Consider the following 13,487-nt stretch of genomic DNA (forward strand, 5'->3'; position numbering starts at 1 on the left):
TGTGGTCACAAGCTGAACAGCAGTGCTGTGAGCTCATGCTGCATGCATCAGGGAGGAGTAATGCTGTGGGAGGGAGGGTAGTGGCGTTATCTTCTGATTGTGTGTGGCCACCTTTTATTGACTGCACTCACCATACCAGCTTAGTGGTTTGCTATGATGAACACAAATGTAGATACTTATATATAACGTGTGTATAGAGGGTATAAACAGCGACATGAGTAGGTTGGGAGCCGCCATTTTAGGTGAGGGAGGAGCGTCGTCTGCAGGACTTGCCATGTTGTTTACTGATGACCACGATGGTCTTTGGGCACCATACCAGTTTACTTGTACAAGTATGGTGAATAAAACAGGTAGATATTTATATATAATGTGTGTATATAGCGTAATAGCAACACAAACAGTATTGTTGTAGGAGAAATATTAGTGCGTCTGGCCTTGAGGGCGGCAGCCATCAGCTGTGTGAGAAGTCCTACGTCTTTGTGCCTTTACTCACCATACAAGCTTAGATGTACAGTTATGGTGAACAAAACATGCAGATACTTATATATAACCTGTTTATGTAGTGTAATAACCGACAAAGTATTTGTTCACTGTTTGATGAACATAATTGAATCAACAATATGCACACCATATTTTTGAGTACAATGATGATTCACTCATTTTATTATATAAATATATCACACTACATACTATTGAATAATATTACAGAAAAAAACTACGAAAAATCAATCAGAGACATTGAAATAATTAGGTAATTATCTCTTTGTGGTAACTCCGGCCTGACAGCTGGCGATCAACAGACTGCCTGGGACGAATGCCGAGTCAGAGCCTATTTTTTGCCAGAATTCCTTGCCCTATAGCGGGCAATATATGCCACTTAGGATTTTTTTATTATTTTTCCTGTGATCAGTGAACACAAATTAACAGGTTAGGAAGAAAAAAATTTTTTTTTTTTTTTTTTTTTTTTTTGGTATGCGCCTGTGGTATATAGCTATGCGCCATTTAAGGGTTAATGTTTACTTTACCTTATGAAGAGTAGTTGCTGGCTTGAGGGAGATGATGAGGAGGTGGGAAGGAGGAGAGGGGTTATGGTGTGGAAGGAGAATCCACCTCTGAATCAGGTGGACTCTCTCTTCTTGGGAATTTCACCCAAATTTCATTTCAAATGTCACACAAGGATGCGTTAGACCAGCACCAAATAAAAAACTACGTCGATTGCACTCGTCGTGTCAACAATACAATGGTCTTACCACGAAGATACAATACAATGCCGTTCTCCCAAATAGGCTATGTGGCTATTAGAGAAAACGGAAATTTCATGGCAAACATGTTTATACTATCCCCAAGTCGATCGGATAAGAATTAGATTTTATAGAAATATTTACTCAAATGACACTTGAGCGCTGTGTTTGGGTGCATTCAAGAGAAAAAAGTGTGTCACGTTCAAGCGACATATACCTGCGAAAGTGATAACACTTTGTGAAAGTGTTATCACAAAGTGATAAATTAATTAAACATTTTCACACACCGGGTTGTCACTGCTTTATCAGAGCAGCTTTTCCAAGAATGCGTTCACCTTTTCAAACATTCCCAACACTTCCCTCATCTCAGTGGAAGAGGCAGCATTCTCCCTTACCTCATTCCCTTACTAATGGTGTAAATTGTTGATGAGGACCTGGCATACTCCCTTGTGAGATCAGTCACACAGACACTACACTCATGCTTTGCTATAATTTCCTTCTTCAAATCCACAGTAATTGTCTTTCTTCCTCTTGACAACACTATCTTTAGCAAGCAGCTTCTTTGGCGGCATTGTGCGTTACAAATTGTAGTCATAAAACCACTAAAAACACAAAGAAAAGCGCAAATAAATCCAGAGGGATGCTTGTCGTGTGCGATACAACAACACTGGCGTCGGAGGCGTCCGAGAATTTGCAAGAACCCGCGAGACGCTAGGAAGCACCATGTGGTTTTGCTCGTTAGTAGAGGTGAAGCTTGTCAATAGAGACAAATTTGCTGCGAGTAGCTTGCTCGTTACTGGAAATGCTCGTTAATAGAGCCACTCGTTAATCGAGGTTCCACTGTACTCCAAAGTATCACATGATGCGATGCACAATTTACTGCAAGTCGGTCAAAGCATCATATGATGCGATGCGCAATTTAAGGGTTAATACTCCTCCCGTATTAATCAGCTATGTTTCATTGGATCTGTAAACCCACTCACTTGGATAACTGTGGTACTTCTAGAGTTAGTTCTAGAAATCTAATTCTAGATCATTGATATTTGTTCTTGACACTCTCCAGCTATGAGGAGGAGGCAAGTGAAGATAGTGCTTATCCATGGGAGACAGAGATTGTTGCTGATGATGTAAGCTGACTAAGGAATGCAAATCCAGAAACAGAGACATTAATGATATGAGAGCTTACTCTCAAAGGTCTTGTACAGAATGGGAAGTCGAGGGAAAGCAGCAGATAAAGGTTGAAAAGCACAAATAGGAAAACACTAAATAGTATACTGTAGACAGAAACAGGTTATTCTCTGAAAATAGAGTATTAGGTTAAAGAAAATGAAATTCAAAATTGTCAAGTGAATGAGGTTCCCATCTCAAATTAGAGACCAAAACAAATTTTATTTTGTCTTTGCTTCTATGTTAGTGTTGTTATGAGAGTCTTAGAAAAGCTGCTCTAACTACCTAATTATCGTTATTAACAGTATACAATTTTTTTTCAGTGCTTTCCTATGCAATACCGACAATGAGTTAGCTATTCTTTACAATGACCTGAGTGTGCTGGAGTCTCATCATGCAGCTGTTTCCTTCAAGTACACACATTCAGATGACCGCGTCAACATCTATAAAGGTATTTAGTATATATATTACACTATTAAATTGTATTAAAATTACTCACTATCTATAACTTTGGAGGCGTACGAGTGGCACTAATAATATAATTGCTATTTATTTTTATAGGGATTTAATTATGCTTAATTTAACATAACAGTGAAGTCTCACTCGAACAGAACCTAATTGATCAGAAATCTGGAAATAACGGCTTAGTGTCAAAGGAAAATAGCAGAAGACCTGATGCGAAGTGAGTCCACATGTCTGGAGGAGTCTCCTGATGGCTCCTTGCAGTTATCTTGCTGTGATGACTCTACTTTCTGGGGGGATCCCCTGCGGCTCCCCGGAGCTATCCATGGCTGATATGGATATCCTAACTATTTTGCATCAGTCGATGTGGGTGGAGTTCTAGGCCTACCGGGGACCACGAGCCAGAACCTGGCCCCCTCACAGAGGCACGGGGAGCAATGGCCCATAGAATGCACATGTAATTTGGAGCATTCTATATCTGCCATCGACCGGGACAGGCACCCAGAAAGGTAAGCACCACAAAACAAACCCCTATTCTGGTTAACAACAAAAATTGACAAACGAGTGGACAGAACTCCCCAAAAGAAAAACAAGCAAACCAGCATGACGTCACACGAGCCGCGCCGCATATCTGCGCAGCTCCCCCCTCCCGGGCCCCAGACCCCCGAGCCGGCGATCCACACACCAGTTCCTCGGCTGATGGGATGGTGCATGGTCGTGTGGCTCCAGCTCCAGTCCTCTTTCAGTGCTGTGACTTGTTTTCAGTGCTGCTCTTACAGTGGTCGTGTGAGCTGGGAGTAGTATTCTCAGGTACTCGGGCTGTATATGCTTAGGGTCACCTTCCCTGAGTGCCCTGTAAGTACTGCCCTTGGGGCTTGGGGTTGCCTTCCACAAGTCACCTTGGGTCTACCTCTGTTGGCTTTTCGCTGCTTGACGTTTGGCCGCCCTGAGTGTTTGGGGGTTTTACTCCCTTGTTTACCTTGAGGTAAGTGGTAGTCATTGCACTGGTAGGGCGCAGGGTACTGCGTAGCTAGTTTTCACCTATAACAGCGGCTGGCTCTGTTCCCTCTGGGTACGTTGTCCACTTGGGTGGTTTTTCTTTTCTTTTTGTTTTTGTCTGGTGGGGGGTCTGCCTTGTTTTTCCCTCCCTTTATATTAGGGTAGTTTGTGTGGTGGCACCCCCTGCTTCGCCCTCGCGAGTGGACACGTCCCGTGGGTTCAGCTTTTAGCAGATTACTTGGTAGTTTGGGTCGCCGGTTAGCAGTGCCCTGCCTGGGATAACCCTTAGCAGACCCAGTCTAGGGGCCCTGGGAAACCCCGCGGGGGCTCTTGGGTCCGATGGAGGAGACCCTTGCGTCCCCTCTCGCTTTGTGCGAGTTTGAGGGTTGCTCTATCCCCTTGTCTCAGGGTGACTCTCATTGTTTTTGCCTCTGTCATGCTGCCTGTTGAGTCGGTGACACATTCGACCCCGAGTCCTGCGAGCTGTGTTGCTTGTTTGTGACTCAATTCACCCAGTCTGCTGATGAGTTACTTCGGGTGCAGGCAGCTCGTGCGTTGCATGGTAGGTTTAGGTTATTGCAACGTGCGTGGGTTATTGCTTCCTCGGACACCCCGCGGCTGCCCCGCTTTGTGTATAGGGACCCAGAATTTGGGGTGTTGGTCGCTTCGGCCTTGGTTCCGTCCGCGCCCTCTTGTTCTTCCCCTTCGGTGGTTCATTCTGTCCCCCCTCCCCCCCCCCCCCTGCTTCCGGCCCCTAAGCGTCTGAGGGCTTCGGGGTCGGGGTGGGTTTAGCGGTTTTTGAGACTCGGGCAGTTTCGGGGGTTGCCCCGTCCTGGGGGGCTACGGAGGCATTCGAGTCTGTTCCTCTGGGCGATGCTCCGGGGTCTGACCAGTGGGCCCCTTCTCTTCCGGAGCTTTCGTCTGCCCCGGCTTTTTCTCGTGAGGCCGGGGCTTTGGAGGACAGCTCGGCCCCGGGGCCTGGTGTGCAGGCTCCTGGGGTTGCAGTGGAGCTGACTTGGGGGCCTTGGGCTCCATTGGACCCCGCCTGGATTTTCCTTCCTTCTGAGCGGGACTTACTGTTGCAAGGAGTGGGATTTTCCTTTCCCCCCTCTGCGTACGATTTGGACTTGGGTTCTGCTCCTCCCCGGGTTCGATTCCGTGTCCCTGTGGGTTCTTCGGTTCCATCTTTCTGGAGGTTTTCAGCTTCCCGTATCTCTCCGTCTGAGGTGCGGTCGGCCTTGGCGGTTTCCCTCCTGCGTGACTCGGAGTACGCCTCCATATTGGATCCTTCTTCCTTCAGGTTTGGATCTTCATGTCCTTACTGGGTTCGTTATGAGGTTCCGGGGTCATCCTGGCTTGCAGACTGCCTGTTGTTTTCGCTGGATGCTTGGGACTCGTTCTGTCGAACCCGCACTTTTGAGTGGCGTGAGGCATTGACGGTAATCCAGGTTTACCTGGGGGGCGATTTTGAGCACCTTAATGAGTGTCTTTTTGCTCCTGCCCTTCTGCGGGACGTTGGTGCGGTGCAGCTCCATGTGCAGGTTCCTTCCCTGTCGGCTGCTCTTGTGGCGGAGGATTTGCGTGCTCGTGGCTTTTTGGCTTCGGGCCTGCGTTTCTTTTCCCTCCTGGAGCTATCTTCGGATTGGCTTGCGGAGGATGTTGAGGCGCTTGGGGCCGTTCCAGGGTCTGACGCCTTGGTCTCAGCTGCTTGGGCGTCGTCTGCCATGTTGAAGCTTTTTGCGCCTATCCTGCGGGGAGGCGTTGCTGTGGTTTTTCGCTGTGCGCTTCGCATGTCGTCAGGCGGCCCTGGTTTCCTCTTTGGAATCCGCTTGGGCCCTGGTTCTTAGGTTGTCTTCTCCCTTTTGTCTTCTGCTTTTTGAGGCTTCTGCAGTGGAACGTTATATTCAGGCGGCTTCTTCCTCTTGCCGCCCTATGTCTGAGTTGTTGGTTCTCCGGGGGAACCGGGGGGTTCCTTCCCGGCGGGGTCGTACCAGGGCGCACGGTTCCGTTCATCGGGGTGGGCCACAGGTGTCGGGTTCGGTGCCGCCTGCAGTCCCACCTGTGCTTGGTCGGCGCGGTGTTCGCTCAGTGAGCAGGTCGGGTTCTCGTAAGGGGCAGCGGCCCTTTCGTGGTTCGCCCCATTGATGGGGAGATGGGAGGGAGGCGCTCTCTGTTTGCTCATGCCTGGTCTCACGATTTGTGGGCTTTTCGGGTTGTTTCTTGTGGCCTGTGGTGGCGTTGGGTGGCTCCGCCTCCTGCTGGGGGTTCGGGGCTGACGGGGCAGGCTTCCTCTCCTGCACTCTGTCAGGTCATCTTGGAGTGGGTGTGCTTGGGAGTGGTCAAAACGACTCCGTCCCTCAGGTGGGTTTCCCGCCTATTTCCAGTTCCGAAACGGAACTGTGCGGACCTGCGGTTCATTCTGGACTTGTCCCGTCTGAACCCTTGGGTTTCTTGCCCCTCGTTTCGGATGACCACTCTGTCCCAGGTCTGGCTTCTGTTGGAGTCGGGCGCTTGGATGGTGTCCCTGGACCTCAAGGACGCGTATTGGCACGTCACTATTCATGTGTGGTTCAGGGACTGGCTCGGTTTTGTTGTGGGGCGTCAGTGCTACAGCTTTCGTTGTCTCCCCTTCGGGTTGAACCTGGCACCTCCCGTGTTCACACACCTTACCCGAATCGTGGTGGCCCATCTGTGTCTCTTAGGTGTTCGGGTGTTGGCTTACCTCGACGACTGGCTGGTTTGGGCTCCCAGTCGATCCGCGTGTCTGCTTGCCAGGGATTTGGTGCTTTCCCAGTTCGCCGGGTTTGGGTTCCTGGTGAACTGACGGAAGTCCCATCTGGTGCCCTCCCAGGTTCGGTCCTGGCTGGATCTTGTGGAGGACTCTCGGACCGCTTCCTTGTCTCTTCCTCCGGAGTCTCTTCTTCGGCTGCGGTCTCGCCTGGGTCTGTTTCTGGGGGGCTTCCGGGGGCTCCTGGGTGACCCGGCGGTTGCTCGAGAGTTTGTGCGGCAGCCTGAACTTCGCGATGTTGGTCTACCCGCCGGGTCGGGTTTGGCTTCATCGGCTGTTCTGGTTCCTTCGGGGACGTCCCTTCCGCCTCTCTCGCGATCGCTGGGTTCGACCCCCGGGGGCTTTGTGTCGGCTGCTGCGTCGCCGGCTTCCTCTTCGGGTTTTTCGGGGTTCAGTGCCTTGGCGCCTACCCGAGCCTTCGCTCGATGTGTTCATGGACGCGTCGTCCCTAGGCTGGGGTTTTGTGACCAGTGCTCACCAGGCCGGCCAGGGGCGGTGGGGTCCGTCCTTCCGTCGGGTCTACAGCACAGTGCGGGAGTTCGCAGCGGTATGGTTTGCGCTTCGGAGGATTCGGGTCGCCCGCGGATCGACGATCGGCTCCATTCGGACTGCTCCCCAGTGGTTCATTGTCTGAACCGAGGGGGTTCGATGCGGTCCTTGGCACTTTGGGGTTGGTCGCTTCGGGTGATTCGTCTGCTGAGTTCTCGGGGTTTGGCTCTCCTGGCAGTTCACGTCCAGGGGGTGCCCAATGTCCTGGGGGACGGCCTGTCCAGGTTCGTTCCCCTGTCCACGGAATGGACGGTTGATGCTGGCTCCTTCCGTTGGCTCTGCAGGACGTTTGGGCACCTGGAGGTGGATCTCTTCGCGTTGGCATGGTCGAGGCGTCTTCCGGTTTACGTGGCGCCCTTCCCCGACTGCGAGGCCGTCGGGATCGATGCCTTTCGGCAGGACTGGTCGAGGTGGGGGTTCCTGTAGCTCTTTTTCCCGGTTCAGCTGCTGCTCTGGGTCTTGGCTCGCTTGGAGACATACCAGGGTCGTGGGGTCCTCTTGGCCCCTTGGTGGCCGGCCCAGCCGTGGTTTCAGGCGCTGCTTGCTCGGTTTCCGAACCCAGGAGTTTTTCCACGACTCCGCCTCTTTCAGGAGATTGGGCCGGTCCGGTACGAGACTGGTTCGCTCTTCTCCGCGAGTCTTCGCGTTTGGTGTTTTTGACTCGTGTTTATCGCCATCTTTATGGTGAGCAGGTGGCTTCCTTGTTGGTTTCTCACCTGCGAGTTTCCTCTTGGCGGCAGTATGAAGTTTCCTGGCGGTCCTTCCGGTTCTTTTTGACCCTTCGTCGTTGCTCCTCGCTTTCGGTTTGGGTGGTGTTGTCCTTTCTCTCTTGGTTGTTTCAGGACCGTCATCTGATGCCTAATACTGTCGCCTCGTATCGTGCGGCGCTGGCGGAGCCGCTGCAGCTTGCTTTTGGTATTGATGTTACTTCTGCGCCATTTTGCAAGCTGTCTTGGGCGTTGTTTCACCTCCGGCCTGCTCATGCGCCGCCTGAGCCGTCCTTGTCCTTGGACAGAGTGCTCTTCTATCTTTCCACTCCTCAGTTTGTGGTGGCCCCTTGATTCAAGATTGCTTTGCTAAGGCTCTTTTTCTGTTGGCATTAGCCTCTGGGGGTCGCGTGGCGGAGCTTCATGCTCGTCTCTGGCGCAGAGGTTTTTGCTCTGGTCGTGGTCTTTGGTTTGTTCGTTTGCAGCCGTCTCCCTCTTTTCTTGCGAAGAATGAGACTGCTGCTTTCCGGAGGGGTCCTTGGGTTGTTGATGCGTGGTTTGTCAGGCCGGGGGTTCACCATGTGTTGTGTCCGGTTGCGGTCCTCGGCCGTTATCTGCGCGCCACGGCTTCAGTGTCCGGGGACGCGCTTTGGGTTGATCCGGTTTCCCTTCTTCCCTGTTCGTGGGTTCGGGTCTCTCAGGTCATCCGCAGGGTTATTAAATCCAGCCTGCCTGCGGTCTATCCCCGTGCCCATGACGTTCGTAAGTTCGCTGCTCTTGCTGCCGTCTTCGGCAATATGTCTTGGGCTGACATTCGGGCACGGGGATTTTGGCGGTCGAACAGGGTCCTAGCTGCACGCTACCTTGTTAACGTTCCTGGGCCCAGTCGGGCCTGTGTTGCCTTAGGTCGGCAGTTGCAGCCCGTGGTCTCGGCTTCGTCTTGAGGTGTGGAGCACCAATCGCCTCCCAAGTAAGTGCCCTTGGTTTTCTTGGTAGTCTTTGGTGAGGTAGTTCCGGGGAGCCGCAGGGGCTCTCCCAGAAAACCAGCGTTGAATGTAATGAAACGCCATTTTCTGGGTGAGTCCCGGAGGCTCCCCGGCATCCCTCCCGCCCTCCGGTCGGCGGTTTTTCGCGGTTTTTGATGTCCAGCCTCAGAACTGGGGTGTGGATCGCCGGCTCGGGGGTCTGGGGCTCCCCCTTCCCCCTCCCGGGGAGGGGGGAGTTGCGCAGACATGCGGCGCGGCTTGTGTGACGTCATGCTGGTTTGCTTGTTTTTCTTTTGGGGAGTTCTGTCCACTCGTATGTCAATTTTTGTTGTTAACCAGAATAGGGGTTTGTTTTGGGGCGCTTACCTTTCTGGGTGCCTGTCCCAGTCGATGGCAGATATAGAATGCTCCAAATCGCATGTGCATTCTTTGGGCCATTGCTCTCCGTGCCTCTGTGAAGGGGCCAGGTTCTGGCTCGTGGTCCCCGGTAGGCCTAGAACTCCACCCACATCGATTGATGCAAAATAGTTAGGATATCCATATCAGCCATGGATAGCTCCGGGGAGCCTCCGGGACTCACCCAGAAAATGGCGTTTCATTACATTCAACGCTGGTTTTTTGAGTCACATCAGCCATAGGAATCCTCTGTGGCCTACTAGGGACCAGAGCCAGAATCTGTCCCTCACTCAGAGAAGTACAGTGAGCAGGGGATCATTATGATCACCTTCACCAAAAAAAAGAGAGTATAAACCAATATGGATAATTGCAAGCTTCAAAAAAAAATGAAAAGTCAAAACAACTATAAACTCCACAGACAATTCAATGGTACCTAATTGATTTGCTCGAAATTAGCTTGAACCCCATAGTGTAAATGGTCACAAACAGATGGCAGGCACATGGGAGCTACAGGCTTCCATGCCTTCTTTACTTCAGTCCTGTTGCTGATGTCTGTGGATACAGCCCTCCCATGTTGCCGGCTGTAGCTCCCACTTGTTTTTTCGATAAATGTAGGTTATCTATTGGATACTGTCCTATGGGGGGCTATTTGAGTGTGTATTACAAACCTCACTTGTTGCATGTACTTCGTCTAAGTTTTGCTTTAAGCTGCATGTGTTTAGAGCAGCCCATCCCTAGGTGCTCATTCAGTGTGTTCTCACTCCACAGATGGACTATTTCTCTGGTGTGTTCTGGTGTTTGCCTCTTAGGGCCAGTCAACTGTGTAGAGCAACTCACCCTGGATAGTTCATGAGTGTTTGATTTCTCTCTGAGGGCCTATGGTTAGTGGTGTTTGGAGTGGTTTGCTATTTTTTGCACAAGGATTCATACATTAGTTCACTCAAGTGAATTGGACAGGAAAAATGTCATGAGATGAGTACCACAGGGTTCAGTTCTTGCACCTGTAATGTTCACTGTCTACATATATACATATATGATATACCAGATGGAACACAGAATTATACGAACATATTTGCTGATGATGCTAAAATAATAGGGAAGATAAGAAACTTAGTTGATTGTCATTCCCTTTAAGATGACCTGGACAAAATAAGTGTATGGAGCACCACTTGGCAAATGAAAATTAAGGGGCCGTCAGATTCAAATATGCCAAAAAATGAAAACTGGTTCGATTTCAGTCAAACTTTTTTGACGTGTTGTATATGAAAATGGTTTCATCTGGTCCAAGTCTCAGCATCATAGCATAAATAGGAAGGGAGAACAAATATTGAATTGTCAAAAATTTTCCAAAATGGTCAAAACGATTATCAAACACATGTGTCAACTGAAATGATGTCTATGATTCTCAGCTATCACAATAGCATATATTAAAAATATATATAATTAGTTTTATTAAAAAAAATTAAGTTACATTTTTGTTTCTTGTTTTTCTTATTGGACGATTTGCACGGAACTTAAACACCTCACTGCACGTAAGTATATCTGTAAGGGTGCCAAGGGGGCCAGGAAATTGGTTGATGTCAACCTCAGTCACAGATGGCAGCACCTTAGACTTTATTATTTTCTTATTTATTATCAAGAAACAAAAATTCTTATAAGTCATTCATTTTTTATTCAGTTTACATGAAACTTACACATTATATGTAGAGTGTTATGTCTCTAAAATCTGGCACAAGCTTTGCTTCCTAAGTTAATTTATTGATTTTATAATAGCAATAAACATGATATATTTGCATAATTTTTTGGGGAAACTTTGACTATTTGCATTAGGAAAACTAAAGATGTTTTGGTAAATCCCTTCCTCAAGATCCTTTATTATATGCAAATGTGACAGAAAAGTGTCATAGAATGATTATATCTGAAAGGTGTGGTTGTTTATGAACATTTGAAAATGTGTAATATTCGTTAAAAAAATAAAAAAATTCAAAATCTCCCCCTCTATTTAGGCTGCAGTACTGAAACTTTGAACAATTGCAGCCCTTTTCATATACAACTAGTCAAAAAATATTGGTTGACACTGAACAACTTTAAACCCTTTAACTGCGCGGCCTATAAATATGACACCCCCCAGTGCGCAAGAAATAAAATCTCGGGAAAAAATTTTTTGTTCTGAAAGTGTCAAAAACCCCTCCCTGTATACAGGTATAGCAACGGAATTTTGAAATTGTACTTACTTTGGCAGCTATGGGGTACAAAAGGTGGGGCGTGACGTCATCATTCCCCGTGCAGTATGCTCCCGGGGCTGGTGGGGCGCCTGGGGCGGGGTGTGCGAGTTGCCGCGAATATATTTTTGTTCATTTTTTGCGCACAGTTCCAAATACATTTTATTTGTATTTACATGCTAATCCTATGTATAATGTACACGTACACTATATTATGGCAGTAAAACATCCGTGCTGTCTGAGGACAAGGTGTTACATGTCACACTTATCGACGAGGCGCATGTTCACGTTATAGTCTACGACACAGTCTGGCTTGTACATGGGGTTGTGTGTCTGAAAATGGACCTTGCCAGTGTGCAACATGGCACCGGTGTGAATCGTTGTTAGCATATTCACTTCGCGTCTGTCCTTCCACTGCACTGACAGCATATTGTCACACTTGTGCAGCTATACCCACACCTATACCGAACACTTGCATTTCCTTCCTGATGAGCTTCACAGTGCCACATACGCCGGTGTTGTGAGCGAGGAGGTATCTGGTCAACAGGGGGCTGGTGCAATAGTTGTCGGTGAACAGTATATGCCCCTTGTTCAGCAACGGTTCCATCAGGGTTTTTACGACACTGCTGGAGAACCCGTGTTCATCTTGAGCTGGTATGTTGACGTCTGTACCAGAATACAAGATCATGTCCAGGATGATACCAGTCTCACAATCGCACAGCACGAAAAACTTGAGGCCAAAACGGTGCCGCTTGGAAAGGATATACTGCTTGAATGGCAGTCTGACTTGAACAACACAAGCAATTCGTCGATAACAACATTCTGTCCAGGTACAAAATAATCCCTGAACTTCCCTCTCAGGTCGCTGAATACCTTGCCAACCTTCCACAGTCTGTCGTGTCTGTCCTCGTTTGCATTGTTTTAGAAATGCAGGCACCTCAGAATCAACAGGAACCTATCCCGCGACATATACCGATTGAAGATGGGTGATGGAACAAGGCTGTCTTTGTTTCAATATTCCTGGACGACAGCTTTCTCGGAGTGTTTCATTATCATACATAGAGAGAAAAACACGTACATCTCGTCAATTATCGTATCCTTCCATCGCCTGACACGTAAGGCTACCTAACCTACCTAATAGGTTAGGTAGTCGAAAAATAATTAATTCATGAAAACTTGGCTTATTCGCTCCAACGATCTGGGGTTCGCTCCAACGAACCCCAGTTCGTTGGAGCGTTGGATTCGTTGCAAGAGGTGACCTTCAGGATGCGTTTGTGTCAGTGCCTTTTTTTTCTTGTACACAATAAAAATGCATTAATGCATTAAAAATGCCTAACTTTTTCGGCTACCTAACCTAACCTAACCTATAAAGATAGGTTAGGTTAGGTTAGGTTCGGTCATATATCTACGTTAATTTTAAGTCCAATAAAAAAAAATTGATGTCATACGTAATGAAATGGGTAACTTTATCATTTCATAAGAAAAAAATTAGAGAAAATATATTAATTCAGGAAAACTTGGCTTATTAGGCAAATCGGGCCTTGCATATTAGGCTGAGAAGTGCGTTCTGGCTACTAGGTACGACATTATATAATATATATATATATATATATATATATATATATATATATATATATATATATATATATATATAGTACAACCTCGATTCAACGTACTATATGCGTACTCCAACGACCCCAGTTCGTTGGAGCGTTGGATTCGTTGCAAGAGGTGACCTTCAGGAGGCGTTTGCATCAGTGTCTTTATTTTTCTTGTAGACAATAAAAATGTATTATCATATTATATACTGTACCTATACTGTATATTATTACTCTACTAACAAATATTGTTATAATTGTTATTTACCTTATTGTTGGAGTTAAGTCCATCTTGAAGTCTCATGGAGTTGTGAATGCTGTACAGTAAATACATAATGTAGTGTATTATGCCGTTAACACTTTGTTGAGTAG

General features: G+C 48.0%; 1 protein-coding gene across 10 annotated transcripts in view; it reads left to right on the forward strand.

Annotated features, from left to right (window-relative positions):
* Positions 1–13,487, forward strand: part of LOC123757285 (high affinity cAMP-specific and IBMX-insensitive 3',5'-cyclic phosphodiesterase 8B) — a 787,483-nt gene that overhangs the window by 560,820 nt on the left and 213,176 nt on the right. For all 10 annotated transcript variants that reach the window (XR_011228393.1, XM_069323843.1, XM_069323837.1 and 7 more), the window contains one exon: positions 2,732–2,859. Coding sequence is in view for 9 of the 10 variants with exons in the window: in XM_069323843.1 (XP_069179944.1) it covers positions 2,732–2,859 (128 nt within the window). In the remaining variant the exon portion in view is untranslated. The remainder of the gene's footprint in view (positions 1–2,731; positions 2,860–13,487) is intronic.

This window comes from Procambarus clarkii, chromosome 13 (genome assembly GCF_040958095.1).
Source record: "Procambarus clarkii isolate CNS0578487 chromosome 13, FALCON_Pclarkii_2.0, whole genome shotgun sequence".
In the NCBI taxonomy this organism is placed as follows: domain Eukaryota; kingdom Metazoa; phylum Arthropoda; class Malacostraca; order Decapoda; family Cambaridae; genus Procambarus; species Procambarus clarkii.